The sequence below is a fragment of the Typopeltis vanoorti genome, chromosome 23 (genome assembly GCF_054136105.1).
Source record: "Typopeltis vanoorti isolate ZY-2024b chromosome 23, IOZ_Tvanoo_1.0, whole genome shotgun sequence".
NCBI lineage: Eukaryota > Metazoa > Arthropoda > Arachnida > Uropygi > Thelyphonidae > Typopeltis > Typopeltis vanoorti.
Genome location: NC_143571.1, coordinates 41,678,234 through 41,695,562, shown reverse-complemented (window position 1 = coordinate 41,695,562; position 17,329 = coordinate 41,678,234). Strand labels below are relative to the sequence as shown.

At 35.8% G+C, this 17,329-nt stretch overlaps 1 protein-coding gene across 1 annotated transcript in view; it reads right to left on the bottom strand.

Moving 5' to 3' along the window:
• Rab8 (RAS oncogene family member Rab8) overlaps positions 1-17,329 on the bottom strand; it is a 98,566-nt gene that overhangs the window by 57,620 nt on the left and 23,617 nt on the right. The window contains exon 2 of the mRNA XM_090413209.1: positions 10,585-10,645. Coding sequence (XP_090269335.1) covers positions 10,585-10,645 — 61 coding nt within the window. The remainder of the gene's footprint in view (positions 1-10,584; positions 10,646-17,329) is intronic.

Here is a 17,329-nt window from a genome sequence, read left to right as displayed (position 1 = left end):
AGGTTCCATGAATGCATACATTCACCCCCCACCCCCAAGTACACATATTACATTCAATACGTATGCCTGAGGGAGAGGTTGAAGATACCTATGCAGAGAGTCGGTGGTGGTGGTGGTGGGGGGGGGGGGGGAATGGAGGAGTCATATCTGAGAAGTGGGGTCAGTGGGCCTTGTTAGAATTAGAAATGAGCTAAGTGTGTATGTTAACAAAAGCCAGAAGTGTTCAAAATAATGGACATGAAACTATAGTGTTGACAGAGTTTATTCACCTAAAAATTGTTGGAATAAGTGAGACGTGATTAGATAAGGATGAACTTCTGACAGGAATAGAGATGGAAGGATACGAAGTTTTTCATAAAGACAGGAGAAAAAGGAAGGATGAATGCTGTTGATGATGGCAGAGGAGTTGTGTCCATGTAAGATGGAGATGCAAAGAGCAAATAGTCACAGCAGTTTTGAAGCAGTGAACTGAACAAGATGAAATGTTAAGTAGGATGTTACTATAGACTTTGCAATGTGGAGGGAGGCAAGTTGGAAATGTATGAGCAAATTGGTCTGGCTAATAAGAAAAAGGGTGACCGATATGGAGCAATTTCAATTATAGTCATACACACACACACTGGAATGAAGATAATGTCTAGAACCAAAAAATGAATCGACTTTTTGAGGAACAACTATCATAGAAAGCATGTAACAGAGGATACACAAGGATTGAGAGCCTTGGATTTGATTATCTTATCAGAAAATATTATTGTAAATGAAGTGAAGAAAGCTTCCTCCAGATGGTGAAAGTGAGCATAAAGTGATCACTTGGGTGATCCAGCCATATCAGTACTTCTATGAGAAAAGGTTATATGTGGAACTATAAGGTGGGTGATTAAGACAAATTCATGAGGGAACTTGCAGTTATCATGGAATGAGGAATTGGATGGGGGAAGACAAAATGCTGCTTGGTCCCTACTCAGGAACCATCTGGCAGAGGCAATAACTGAGTATTATTCCAAGGTCAGGAGATTAAATAAGATAAGTGTAAAAATGGATAACTGAAGAGGTGAAGCATGCAATTTGGAAGAAAGAGGTGTTGTGGAGGCAGCACAAGAACAGCAATAATCAGTTACATGAGAAGTACACAGAAGTAAGGAAGGTGACTCACTTGGTAAGGGTACCAAAAGTACAGCATGAGCAGCAGTTAGCAAATGAGGCCAAAAGAAATCCTAGGGAGTTTTTTCGATACATAGCCAGCAGAAGAATGATTATGGAAAGATGATGTTGGTTGGAGATAATGGTAGAATAATAACCACTGAGGAAGATGTGGTCAAGGTGTTAAATGAACAATTCGTTAAGGTATTCCATCCTTGTGAATGTAACATAATGCAGAACTTGAGCAGTGGGAAAGGGAGAAGAGCTACTGATGATTGTGAGTAAGGTAGATATTTGAGGAATTGAGTAAACCTGATGTCAATAAGATCATAGAACTTGAAGGTATATATCACCAAAGGTCTTGAGCTAACAGCTTTAACTTGACTCTTTAATGCGAGTTCTTAGCCTGACCCAAGTTCCAAAGGAATGGAAAGAGGGTAAATTGTTCTGCTTCATGAAGGGGGTAATAAGATTAAATCTTCAAATTATAGACCAATCTGTCTGGTCTTGTGGTTAAGGAGTTAGAGAGGCTAGTGAGGGCCATGTTTCAGAACTAGGCTAACAGCAGCAGAATTATCTTTGATGGGCAGCATAAGTTCGATAAAGGAAGACTGTGTTTTAATAATTTGTTTAATTATTATAACAACAAGACATGTGCATTGGACAAGGGAAGATGCATAGATTTTGCAAAGGCCTCCACTTGCCAGATAACACGCTGGTGATTAAATTGGAACAGATGGGTTTGGTTGGTAAATTAGTGTGTGTGTGTGTGTGTGTGTGCGCACGCACGTTGGATTGAAGATTGGCTGCCTGAAGTGGCATGATTCCAGGGGGGGGGGTCTGTTGTTTTGGGGCTCTTGTTTAAGTTGTATGCAATGTCATTGGGAAGGACTTGAATGGTGATATATAGTTTTTTGCAGATGAGCAACATTAAGGAGAGCTATGAAGAATAGAACGAATGTTGTAATATTGCAGGAGGACTTGAACAGACTGGGTGAATAGGCAAGTGTTGTGGAATGCCAGTTCAATGTAGCAAAGTGTGAGGTTGTAAAATTTGGGAAGCAATGACAGGATGCCGAGTATAAGATTGATGGGGATATCTTAGAGGTGGAAGAAACGAAAGATCTGAGGATGATGGTGGATAGGGACATTTTGCTAAAATTACCATAATGATCTAATGCTGATCATCAATCTCCCTAGCAGAATACCTGACAGCCCACTCCAATCTGTCAACACACTATCTCTTGTTAACAAGCTCCCCTTCCAAATATACCGTGGATGTTAGTTCTCCTCTTGGTAACTCAGACCACAACCTCATACAAGTTAGACACAAGACAGAACTGTCTTGTGTCCTTTCCTCTTCCTTTGGCCCTACAAGGGTGCCAAATGAGATGACTACTGTGGTTTCTCCTGTTCATTGTCTGACTAAAGTTCTGATCTGAACACCTGCTCAGGCTGAATAACAGAAATTATCCTCACAGGAATGAAGGCCTTAATCACTCATTCCACCCAAAATTCCTGGCCACCACCCTAGCCTTGCTTTTCAAAAAAATTTGCCAATGCAGTACAGGGAAAAATCTCAGCATACCACAAGTAGCTCAAGACCAAAACTCTAGCTGGTCACTCTGCTTATATCACAACTTGCAACAGCATAAAAGAATAATCAACAAGTCCAAATCAAATTTTGAAAGGACCAAATATGCAAACTTGCTTCTTGTATGTTTGCCTACTTTACACCACTTGCATTCAGATGGTTCCATAGCCACCTCACTCAAAAACAAGGCTGACTTACTGGCATTACTCTTCTCTTCCAATTCTTATAATGAACCAGGGCAAAGTCCCCCATCCCCACTTTATCAAGAACTGCTTGTTCTTGTCACCCAGTCTTCTGACAGAAGAATGAGAATCATTAATAAACCCTGAACACAAACAAGACATTTGGTCTCAATGGTATTCCACCTTATTGTGTTAAAAACTTGTGTCCTAGAATTAACACCTATCCTGTATCACTTCTTTGATACATCCTATTCAACTGGCATTTATCCTACAGCTTGGAAACAGGCTGAAATCCAGCTCATTCTGAAGAACAGTAATAAAAGTCGGCCAAAAGCTACTATCATATTGCTGTCACTTCTGTTCTCTCAAAAACTACGGAACAGGTCATCAACAGCCAACTTCTGCACCAGCCAGAGACCTACCAACTAAGCATGACTAGCAATATGGATTCTGCCACTCTGTCCACAGACAATCATCCAACCTTTCATCACTCAAGCCATAGAAACATTCAGGTAAACCCAAGCAGGCATTCTCAACATTTTAGAAGCATTTGTTCAGGTTTGTTCAATAAGCTCATATCCATTTCCTTACCCTGATATCCAAACACTAGATTTCCTCTCTTGTACTGATTTACACCTCCAACCTTTCCTGACTAAAATGCATCTCAACCACATCTTCTGCAGCTGCAAAAAAAGATGCTTTTCCATGCAAGACACCATTTGACACCTTTACAGCTCAAACACAGTACTGCTCACATATTTGGGGTGGTGTTATACATATTATAAAGAAGAGGACAACCTGGTTAATTCATCATCCTCTCACAGATCTATTTCAGCCCCTCTCCAATAGACATTTAGTTTCTGCCTTATACCTGTTCTACAGATACTTTCAAGGACAGTGTTCTGTTGCACTGGCCACTATCATTCCTTCACTTTCCTCCAAAATCACAAGAACAAGAGCTTCTGTTAACCAACATCCATTTACTGTCCACCCTGAAACTTGATGAATGAACATGTTGACTACTTTTGATGGTAATATATCAGAACACAGAAAGAAAGAATAGTAATAACTATTTAATGAAAATTAACTATTATTTAGATATTGGTCAAGTGTAGGTGAATAACTAATTTAATTACCAACTGCTTTCACCGACTTGTGTTGTCGGCTTCATCAGGGTACAATCAGGAAAGCAAAGAAATGAAAATTACAAGTTAACGTTAACTGACAATTCTATTTCAATAACAAAATAGTAGTGCACGTGAAACAACATGCATGTCGTGGATACATGATTTACTTGTTGAGATGCATTTTGTAGTTTGCACTGAAGTTCATTTCTTGTGTGTTTATTGATCTAATTAAGGTCTTCCATATATCTGGTAGGATTAAACCTTGGTTCCTGTTGAGGTTATTTGTGGAACGGGCGACTGTAGCAGCTTCTTTGAAGATTCTGGAATGGTAGTTTTCCTCTATATATGGCATAAGACTTTTATTCCATTCAATAATGTGGTTGGTTGTAGAAAAGTGGGAAGAAAGGCCAGAAATATCTTGTCAGTTGTTTCTAAGATAGCTGATGTGTTCCTTTAGTCTCACTTCGAAGCTTCTAGACGTCTGACCAATAACTTAGACCACAGGAACAAGAGATGTTATAAACTCCTGCATGTTTGTAGAAAAGATTGAAATCTTTTGATGATCTTAGAAATTTCTGGATAGTTTCAACTGGCTTGAAGGTCACTCTAATATTGTGTGGTTTTAGGAGGCGAGCTAGTTTTTTTGGTACCAACGTATGGAATAGTTATAGTAGTTATGTATTGGGTGTCATCACGTTGTCTTTGTGGTATACCAGAGAAGAGAATCTTGTTAACAAGTCCTCTAGGGAAGCCATTTAGGAGTAGATCGTTTGATATTTTATTTAATTCTTCTTGTAGATCATTATGGTCTGTGGTGAATTGTATAACTCTTTTCTTTAGCATATGAATAATGCTGAGTTTTTGGGAGATGTGGTGTAATGAGCTAAAGTTTAGATAACGTCCAGTATTTGTTGGTTTTCTATAAACTGATAAGTTGACACTGTTATTTTCTTTTTTCTTTATTATGATGTCTAGGAATGGTAGTTGCTTGTCCTTTTCAAGATCTAGTGTGAATTTGATAGTATGGTGGAAATCCTACAAATACTTTCCATTATTATTAGCTCTTTTCTCAAAATTTCTGCAAAACATTTCTATATGGCTGGTGGGATTCAATTCCTACTCAGCTATTTAGATCTTCAACAAGGACCATTTTCCCCCCATTTTCTTTATGTCAGATGCTTGTTCTATTGACTCAAGAAAAAAAAAAAAACTTTCACTTCTTCCTTAGAAGAACCTTCTTTAGCACAAAGAAGTTTCATTGTCTATTTCCCAATTTTGAAGTGTGCCCACATCACTCTCAAAACTTCCTTCCAATCAAGAATCACCTTCGTGTTTGGTGTTGAATATCGCTACTCCTTTTTTCTTGATCATTATAGCCTGAATATAATATCTTATTCTTATTACTTAGTAAGATCTCACCTATTTTTGTTTTGTCTCAGTAATGCAATTATGTCCACATGGTACTTTTCCAATACTTCTGCAAGTTCAATTTCCTTCTCATTAATACTCCTTATATTGATGGTTCCTAACCTTAATGGATTCGAGGAGAGATATGATAGGTTACGTGGATAGTTTGGGTTTCCAACAATGAGTCTTCAGACTTCATGGGGGATCTGAAGACTCATATAATAATAATAATAAATTTATTCTTCTTGTTCCAAATGTTGAGTTGGAGCTTGTTCCAGTAGCTGACTTTCCATGGTTTGCCCTAGTCCCCTGACAAAAACAGCAGGTGCCTTGTTTAACTGGGCAACACCCCAGCCAGCATGAAATCTCATATTGTACCATTATGTGCATTTGGTTTTAAGCCAATTGAGAGTACAATTTGGTCAGCTAAGTCCCAAATCGCCAGCCCATTCTCGTTTAATCGATACCCAGTGAGGATCGGACATTAGGTCAAAAGTTTCAGTCCGTTCTCTGCATTCCTGAAAGGCGATGTGGAGGTCTATTCCCAGTTATTTGACTTTGATCCTTAAGCGGCTCCAATTTTTTTTCTTTGTTTTATAATCTGGGGTAGGGTTTGTAGTCTGTATTTTGAACTCCAGAGATTCTCGCTAATTAAACACCAATAACAGTTTATGCCATAATCCAAAAAGAAACTAGTAAAAAATAGCAAGCCTCAGGCATAAATACAATTACAAGTAAAAATCTGCAAATCTAAATAGGTTTGAAAATCAAATATTAGCAGAATGTGAACTAAAGGAGAGTTAGCAGAATGCAAGCTGAACGAACTAAATAAGACTAAATTATAATTGCATAATTTTTATGCTAACTTCATTAATACTCCTTATATTGATGGTTCCTAACCTTAATGGATTAGAGGAGAGATACGATAGGTTGTGTGGATAGTTTGGGTCTCCCACGATGAGTCTTCGGACTTGGCATAAGTTATTTAGAACTTAAGTACTTGTTATCTCTATAAGAGATTCTTTATGGTAGAAGTAGCATTTAACTGTTTCATGCAACCTTATCTTCCTTATCAGAAAGACTAGGAAAGAAGGATAGTTTAATAATATTTATAGTATTCTATAAATATTTATTGCTCCATGTTTTGAGCATTTAAGGTTATTATAATTTTATAGACCAATTTGCAATAAACTACAATTGCACTTTTGTGTGATGAGATTTCCAGTGGCATATTATATTATCAGGGTTATGCTACAAGAAATTGATGAAGCTAGGGATCTTGGCATAATGGTGGATAGGAATTTGACGTTCAAAGGTCACATAGCAAAAGTTGCAAATACAACTCAGAAGATAACTGCGATATTGAAGCGAACCTTGACATGCAAGGATAAGGAAGTCATTTTGCCTCTTTATAAAGGACTTGATAAGACTGCACCTGGATTATTGTACACTGATCTCCTGGGTTCCAAGGGGGATAGAGAAGCTGTGCAAAGGGTACAAAGAGTTACAAAGATTATATCCGGATTATGGGATTTACATCATGAGGACCGATTGCAAGTATGTGAATTAGACTCTGATTAATAGGAGAAAGAGAGTGATATGACAGAGGTCTATAAACTTCTGAATGGGTGTTACAGGATATCATTCAGGTGAAATTTGTTACATGGAAGGTGGGGAGAGAAAACACATGGGCATCCATGGAAGCTAAGTTTGTTCACAGTCAACAAAGAGATAACAGCTAGGTTTTTCTCTTCAGAGTAAAGAGTGAGTGGAATAGTTTGCCATTTGGGGGGTAGTGAGTGCATCTAGTGTAAATGAATTTAAAAGAAGGTATGATAGCTGGTTTGGGTGATTTATAGCCTCCCCCTCCCACTCAATGAGTCCTTGACTCCCTGGATGTATCAGATAATTTTTTTTTAATTATTAAAAAATAATTTAAAAAAAAAAAATTCTTTTGATCAGATGGGAGGGGAGACTTACAGTTTAAGGAATATTTCTTCAATTTTATGTATACCTTGATTTGATACTTGACCTCATATAGGAGATGTGCAGGTTTTGTTGACAAATGTAAAAAAAATACTATAATTGGTACAGCAATATCTCATTTAAATTTAGTTATAAAATTTTATGTCATTGTGAAACTGCTTGATATTCAGTGGTTCTGAAAATGCACCTTACAAATGTTCTGGATATATGGAAATAATACTAACGTTGTATAATTCCAAGTTGACATGAGCAGAATAGAATGACTATGAACAATACATTACATCTCCACTCATCTCTTTAATAAAAGAAAAGGTAACAAATGACCAAAAGATGGGGTTATTTTAACAACATGCAACAGTAATATTAGAGGAGTTGCAAATGAGGATGCACAAAGGTTTGTTTTCTGGAAGAGGATATGAAGCTTGAAAAAAAAATGTGTATAAATAGATGAGAGGATTAAGTGGTAACAGGAATGCCTTATCTGGTTAAAGAGAAGATATTACTGAGTAAAAGATAAATGTGGTGGAAAAGGTAACAACGCTGCCTAGGTGTAAACAATAATGAGATGGCAAACAAAGATGAATGGTATCTGTGCAAGTTTTAAACTATGAGATAAATCTGAGAAGAAGATGCATATAAAAGTTAACTACATTTGAACAGTTTTGATGAAAGTTGTTTGGAGAGATGGTGACACACACACACACACACACACACGCGCACAGAGAGAGAGAGAGATGAATAATCTAGAAGTAAAAGGACATATGAAAGAAAATGGAAGCAAGATAGGAGAAAAAGTCTGAATGGACAGGAAGAGAACAGCAGTGTGCAGAATATACAGACTGTGCATAAGGCACACATATATGCTCAATACATTTTTCACTGAGATTATCAAAACTTCCTAATGAAAGTGCATGATTAATGAACTGCAGTCTTCATCTTCAGCTAAATGCCATAACACAGTAGGTTGAAGACCATTATTTCAGTGCACCCTAAAGCTAAAAGATGGTTTTTCCTGGGTGACTACAATATTTTGTCCAGCAAACTACTTATATGCATGGTGTCTGAGGTCTATTTCCTTCTGGAACAAAAGGTGCATTTTAACAAAATAGATCCAATCTCTCTAACTTTTTTGCCAACAACAGTATGTGGTTTTTGATGCACCTGGTATGAGTGGAGGCTAACAGGACAATATATTTAAAACCATACATCCATCAAAAAACTTTCATCTATTCTCCAAAGGATTAGCCTCATCCTCTTGGGTATCCTGGGTGTATATGGTTCCTTGTGCGTGCAACTTATGCACTTCGTAAACATCTGCCTTGAAGAACATAACTACATTCACAATCATCTATATATCATTGTCAGGATTGATACTGTTTTTAGAGTCAGCATCAGCCACGACCCTTCCCTAAACTCAATATGTATGGGTGTTAATTTATAGATCTAGAAGATAGTTATTCTAAGATCAAATTTCTCTTAAAAAAAAACCAGCTAACGTCTTTTTATTCCCGTATAGGGAGTAGGCGAGGCCGTTTAGCCCTATCTAACTTTGGAGACTGACTGGGCAGTTTAATCTCCACTGGCAGCCAATCAGAGATAGCTGGCCCAAGGCTATCACTAATTAAGCGACATGCAGTGAAGAGAGACAGCTCAACAAGTGCCACCATTTCGTGGTCCCTAACACAATATATTTAATGTCTGAAATAATGTGGGTTCTATGGTCGATTTTCTTTAGTTTACAGGACGAAAAACACGAGTTTCCAGGAGAAAAAAAACCTGCTTGCCCATACCAGAGATCAACTAACTCGGGGAACCAGTTGAAAAAAGGCTTAGAAAAATTTCCTCTAGTCAGCAACTAGATTTGAAACAAAGTCTTCCTTCATGCGGTAAAGTGCCATGGTGTGCAAACACTGCATCTACTGAGCTACACAGGCTCTTTTAATTAACTTCATTCTTATCTGGCTCCTAGAAGGTACCTTGACAGATCATTAGTTCTTTTCAGTTACAATTTGAAATGTTTCTGCTACAGTCTGAGTGCTATGTGTCTTGCCATAATTGTAATTTATAATAATTTTAAATCCAGCAAAATATTAGAATTAATTATTTTTGTTCTTCTGATGTTCATAGTGTAGAATGTTATTATGAAAAGCCTATCATTATGTTTAAACTTATCTGATCATAATATGTATGACAGATGGTTTCATCTATCATATAATGAATCACAACACAGGTATAGCACGAATCACGTGCTTTAGTGAAGAATATAAACGCAAGTTTGAGATTTCATTTCAAAGAAATCAAAGAAAAACTAGCTAATCTTTTCAGCTTATTTTCAGAAATCATCTGCAGTAAAAAGATAAAAATAAGAAATTATAGAGCTTTATGCAAGATCAGCAAATGCTGATATATCAAACTATTTCATTTAAGATATGAAAATCCTATTAGAGAATTTGAATTTTCTTTGGTAAATGAAAAATCTGATTTAAAAACAAAGCACAATAATAGGCTATGATTTTTGTGTGTCTCACATTTTAAATGCCTGTGTCAAAAGACAGATAGAACTGAACAACTTTTAATCTACAATCTAATATCAGCAATCTTAAAAAAAATTGTTATAATGAGTGTTCTCTCTTATTACATTCAAAGATCATGCTATAATTATAAAATTTTAGTTTTGCTATGCATACAAATACCTTCAACAGCAGAAAAACTAACCAATTCCAATAGAAATATTTAAAAAATATATATTTTTTATTTCTCCAATTTGTAACATAAGATTAATTTTATGATTGTTTTCTATGAAAGCACATTGATAAGAGCATTTTATGAATATTGATTATGTCATAAAAACTTGCAATGGTTCAGAAAAACAAAAATTCATGTTTTTTGCAATAATTACTTTTAACTTAAAAAAAAAAAAAAAGTTGCATTACTTGGAATCTTAAATTTTACAACTTTGCAGGTGTTCTAAGGTTAAATACCAACATTCAGTATCAGCAAAAGTAAATTTTAACTGGTACTTATATTACTTGAGCAGTTTATTCTTCTATCATTACTAAAGTGCACAAAATTCACTAAAGACAGTCGAGTTAAAATTCAAAAGTTTTTTTGAAGATATTTATAGAAACCTTCAAAATAAATCACTTACCATATCTGAAGTTTAATTTTCTTTCCATCGATATCAATTGTTTTTATTTTAAAGTCTATACCTGAAATAAAAGATTTTCAAATCAGTAATTAGTATTAAAAAATAAACAGTTAAGTTTGAAACAAAATTATATGCACATCCAACAGCAGTATTTCAAAACTGAGTAATGGATTACTCAGTTAACAGACAAACTTTAATATTTTAACAATGAGGTTAAAAATTAGTTCTGTTCATGGGATAATTATTATTATTAACATCTGACCTCCATGGAGTCTGTCTGAGACTCATCATGGGATGATGCAGTAAAGAAAAATTTATGTTGCTATCTACCAAATGAAATAAAGCAGCTGAGAAAATGGTAGAACAGAACAAAGATAAGGTTATTCTAATATGTCAATCCATATAGTCTCTGTAATAGACATGAATAAAAAGAAATATAAAATTTTGAACAAGGATGTCCTGATGCTATGCTGTAACTTCTGCCTGAAGCACAGCATCAGGCAGAAGTTCAAATAGAATGAATAAGAATTGCACAAAAAATTCTAGATTTCTTTAATGCAGGGCAGGAGAATAAATACAAAATGAAATTTCAATATAAAGTGATAGGCAGAGATGTATCAATGATTCAGAATAAAAGCAATGCAAGTTCAACTATGGAGAATACAAAGAATGAATGCTTGCCTCATAGGTAAGAAAGTTAACATCCCCAAGTAGTATGTGGGCAGCAAGAAAATTGTTAAAAAAAAAAAAGCAAACAAATGATCTTGTGAAAGAATTCATCAATCAAATGTCACTTAACATTATGCATGCTATTATAAGTGACATGGGTGAAATAAAAATGGGACAGAATGAATGTGGTATGATAGTGATGAATGATATAATAAGGTTGGGATTAGTAACCGAGAAAGAGAGAGATATGAATAAGAAGTGGTAAAGAAGTTGTGCAACATGTGAAAATGGTATAATAGACAGTGATATAATAAGTCGAGGATCGTATAAAAGACAGGTACAGATAAGGTATGACATTTAGAGAAGAAAATGGTGGTTGAGAGCAGAAGAAAGGTGCAGTGAAAGAGGAGTTGAAGGAAGAATGATCATAGCAGGTCATACAGCAATAGTATTGTGTGAACATTCTATTGAAGGATGTTCAGAGCAATATGTTAAAGGTGTTTGGGTGGGATGTACAATAGGAAGAGTGACTGAAGTTGTGGAAAGGAGAGGAAGTGCAGAAGAATGCATTAGTTGGAACAAATGGTCATGAAATTTGTGCTTAGTGACAAAGTAACTGACAGTCCAGCAGATTTATTAAGCACAGCTTAAAAGCTCAGAAGCTAGAGCATAAATCAAAATTGAATAAGATCTGCACTATGTCAAAGCAACAGGTGTATATGGATCATTTTTCTTTGCTGAGGCACTATTATAAGGACCATCTATGTGGATAAGCTGCAAAAGTATTATTAGACAGCTACTCTAAGACCTTCCACAGGGACTGAAATTTCAAAATTAAATACCTCGAGTACTACTAGAGAGTGACAGTTCTTTGATGACTAGCTATCAAATTACAGAAATCAGAAGCAGATGAATTGAGTGAAATTAATTTCTTAGCCTTCCAATCTTAATCCGCTAATGTTGAGTAACGATTGTCCACTAATAAAAATGCATGACGCCCCCTACATTAGTGAATGGAGTTATCTAACATAGCATCAGGCAGAAGTTCAAATATAAGTTGTGCTAATACTATGTGGAATGTGATAGTGCATCTCTAGCATCAATAGTGTTTTACAAGAGAGGCACATAATTTATAGTGTATGTGATGTTTGATTCATGCTGTACCATCATATGCATTGTGGTGGTATGACCACTTAAATAGAATGGGTAATGAAAGGTTAGCAAAACAGATATTTGATGCCAGCAAGAAACCCAGAGGAAGACCAAGATCTAGGTGGAATGATTCAGTCATAAGTGCCTTAGAAGCATGAATTGTTAGATATGACAATAGTGGAGTGTTCACAAGTAAGAGATTGATTTGGAGGAATATTGTTGATAGGAGATTAATAATAAGGTAAACTTAGTCATGCAGTGCTTTCATAGTAGCCTGAAGATGCCTTGAGAGTACATATCGGAAAATAGAATGATGAGATCAGAAGTGATACCAAGGTTGAAGAATGCAGAAGTTATTTCAATTGAATCAAGGATGAAACCAAGAATATAATTTCTTGGCATCTTTAATTTATAGTATAAGCAAGTGAAAAACTTGCAACATCCATCTCTAATCCAGAGCATTTCAGTAATAAGGTGTGACACCTTTTGACTACTTGTATTATGGAAATATTAGTGAATGTAGTTACCTTACATAACATCAGCAGAATTCTAATATAAGTTATGTTAATATTATGTGGAATGTGATAGTGCATCTCTAGCATCAATGATGTTTTACTAGAGATACACAAAATTTATACTGTGCGATATTTGATTCATGCTGTACCATCATTACTATAACATTACTTCACCCTTGGTATCATTTCTGGGTCTAGCTCCCACTGAAGAGACCTTAATAAAGGTTGAAACTGGTCTGGGTAGTGGCTCTTCTCATAATGCATAGCATTATACTTGTCTGTAAGGATATGCACTTTGCATTATGGGAATACTAAAGCAATTGATGTGAAGTCGTTAGCCTCTATATACAAGCAGCACAATCATGAGTTACTTTATGGACAAACTTTGTTTGGTTACACTTGGATATAGAATGAAACCAAGAATAAAATTTCTTGGCATCTTTAATTTAAAGTAAGCAGGTTACTAAAAATGACCTCCCTTTAGAAAATCCATGCAGTCCATCTGGATCAATTCTGGATCCTGATTCTCAACAGCCTCTCCAACACTTGAACCTCAACACCTGACACACACAGATTAGCCTATAATTCAATGCTTGAGTTTTGTCACCTACCTTATGAAGTGGAATCTTGCCTTCCTTCCACTCATTTGAAACTTGACCAAATGTAAGACTTGTATTAAACAAATATGCAAATGGCATATATCAACTCCCTGGAACAGTCCTTCAAAATGTTGTGATATATCATCAAGTTACACAGCTTTATTAACATCAAGTTTGTTCAATTCCCCATATACTTTTTGCTGACCTTCAGTCTCTCCTCATCTACTGCTCTCAAAATCTATGATGTCACATTCACAAGGATGAAAGACCTTTATGAACTGTTTATTAAATATCTCAACTATATCCTCCACAGCAGTTGATTACTTGGTGTCCACCTGGATTTTGAACAAACAAGGATAAGCTAGCAATATAAGCTTAGGAGAAGAGTTTATCATAAAAGGCTGGCACCTCCAAAAGACTAACCTATTGGCTGTAGGTCTAAAGTAGCTAAAAAAAGTTCAATGTTTGTCTCTAGAGCAGTTTATTATCTAACCTCAGCCCACTTATGGTACCAATACTAATATATTGGCTAATATATTATACACCCATAAAAGATTTATAATCTTTTATGGATGGAATCACATTAAAAAAAAAATGGTAGAGTACAAATTAAATTTAACTTGTGGATTATCTGAAAGCTAAATATGGAGGAATGAAATGATGACATTAACGGCAGAATCTGCTAAAATTATAATATTAGAAAAGAGATCTACATCATAAGCTGGTGGGGCATTACTGAAGCAGAGTGATGAGTTGTATCCTCTCAGGGTAGAGAATTTGGAAGAAGATGGCACTGATATTTCTGAGAAAGAGAATGGTGCAAGACAGAGGTGATTGATCGGAATAGAATTTTAATGGGAAGCTGCTTTGGTTATAACTAACAGATTTTCCCTTGGCACACCTTGCTGTATGTCTTTTCCAGATCTACAAAACTTAAATACAGATACTTGTTATATTCCAATAATTTCTTAACTATTTATTTTAAATGGAAAATCTGATTCTGATAACCTCTGTTTGGTCTGAATCTAGTTTGTTCTTTTCCAAGCTTCCCTTCCACAATTTTCTTAACCATTTCTCAAAAATACTTGCATAAATCTTACGAGGAAAGTTTTCCTACTTCCAGTAGGAAAACTCCTCTACAATTCTCTGACTGTTTTATTTCCCTTTTTACTGATAGGTACTATGAGAGCATTACTCCAATCATCCAAAATTCAACCATCTAACCAGCCTTCTGAATTATGTAGTGTGGCCACTGTAAAACTTATAAGTCCATATTTGAGCATTTCTGGTTGAATATCATCTACCCTAGCTGCCTTTCCACATTTCACGTTTTCAATAACTTTTTCTATTTCAAGTATCGACAGGTATCATGATTGAATTCCTGATGAGCGTTTTCTAATACCATTCTATCACTGCTTGTTTCATTTAGCAATATTTCAAAGTAATTACTGCAGTCATTTAGAATATCTTTATACTAAGTTTATATGTCACTTATCATTGACTCCTTCTGCAGTACTCTTTCCTCCATTTCCAAGCTTCTTCAATACAGAATTATATAGAATTATAAATAACTACTGACAGCACATAGTGAAAGAAGAGGCCAAGAGGAAATTTTATATTTAGCCATAGCTAAATAAATAATAACAATGGAATAACATGCATGATAATCTTATTCGTCAAATTCTTTCTTTTTAAACCTTTCTCTGGAATGCATCCAGAGGTGGGTGATATCAGCCAAGAATCTGTAGATCTAGATTGGTGAAATCCATACCAATAGTTACAAATCAGATGGCAGTTCTCCGAGTGTCGAAGAAGTTGACTGTTGATAACCTTCTCCATTACTTTGGATGAAAGAAAGGATCTTTCTTTTATTTCTTTTGAGGTTATTCATCATAAAATTTTTCTAATTCTAAAGGCATTTCAAATGACTGGAGTGGCACAGTTTAAAATACATTAAGGTTCCTAACTGCATAATTTTGAATAAGAGCTATATAATTATAATGAATGTTCATCATGACAAACAGCTGTACAGCTACTAATTTGGTCAAAGTATAACAAACCCACAATGACAGAGAATTTCATAAACACCAGTTGAAAGTGGAATTTTTTCCCCTTTCACAGCCTAAAAAAGTCTGAAATCTTGTTAAAAAGATGAAAGGACACATGAAGTTCAACAGATCTAAGCAATTTTCAGAAATACCTTTAACATAAGGAATGATAACACGATGAATCACTTCTTGAGATTATGGCTTACAGCTGTTAATGAATTTATCCTGCAAGCCGGCCTTGAGAACTCAACACTTCTACAGACATAGGATACACTGGGAGACATAGGTCTAACCACCATATCCTTGTATACAGTTGCAGTTAAATGAATAGAAAACCCTAGACGCCACAAGGTAAAAAGTATGAAGAAGAAGAATAGCTTTTAAAAGTCCACTTGTAATGTAGGCCATTACACTATAACTTGTCTGGCCATGGATTTAGGCATAAGCATAAACCAGCCATGGGTGTTAACACAATTATTCACTTAGAGAGTGGTGACGGAGTGGAAGGAGTTGCCAGTCTGTTGCAAGTGCTTTGTTGGTATGTTTTCAAGGAGAAATATGACAGGCACTGTGTGGATATAGCTAGCGTAGATCTCCTGCAATAACCTTCAGTTGCATGGAGATATCTGTGCAATAATGCAATAACATAAAACATAAGTTCCTGTGTAACTCATCTCTTGGTATGTACTCAAGCACACAGGGAATGTGTGAGAAGAGCTTATTTCTCAGTCTGTTTACAACTAAAAAGTTGTTTACAATTCTTACCATGCTCATGATGTAATTTGTTATATGTCATTTTTCTCTCCATACATCACAGGAAAATGTCTAAAATCCAGAAAAAAATTTTTTTTTTTCTTTTCTTTTTTTAAATATTATACCACATATGAAAGGCCATAAGACTATAAGCAGATTAGTGCTATATGTGGGCAAGAGGATAGGAAGAAAGAAGGAATCTGTTCACATTTGAACATCTGAAGGTTGTATTCTTTGGGAAAGGCAGAGTGGAGAAGGCTGTTCAAAAGAACAGAAATAGATTCCCCTTCATTCCATCCACCTCTATTCTTTGGAACAATTTCCCCACCCCCATACTGTTTTTCCCCACTTGGAAAACCTCCCATTCTTTAAGACACATGCTACATTTTCTCCTTAATCACTTGCCCAAGCATGAAACTACAATGCTATAGGTCTTGTGACCGTTCATGTGCGAGGTTAACATAAAAATGAGAGAGCGAGAGAGAGATGGAATGAAATAGGAAGCAGTGAAGCTGGTTTGGTGAGTTTCAAGATGGACAGTAAAAGGGTGTTGTTTAGCAGTGGCTCTTGATCTAATGATTTTGGAGGAAAGTGAAGGAATAATAGTGGCCAATTTAGCAGAGCACAATTCATGAAAATGTCTGTAAGAAGCACAAGACAGAAACTGAACAATTGTGAGAGAGGGATCATTAATTAGCCAGACTGCCCTTTTCAGGATAGAATAGGGCATGAAAGATTTGGGGTGGTGCACCTAAATATGGCAGCAATATTTCATGGTTGGGCAGATTTGGGATTTGTATAGGTAGCGAAGTTGTGAAGGGGCACAAGATCTTGTGCAAAAAAGTACACCAAATTTTTTGGCAGCTGCTCAAAGCTATAATCAAAATGCATTTGTGTCAGGAAAGATCAGAGGGGTAAGTCAGTCCAAGAAGGGAAATCTGATCATGTCTGGATATCTGGGTATTGTTGAAATCAATGGGAAGGATGCAAGCTGTTTCTTGTGAGAGAC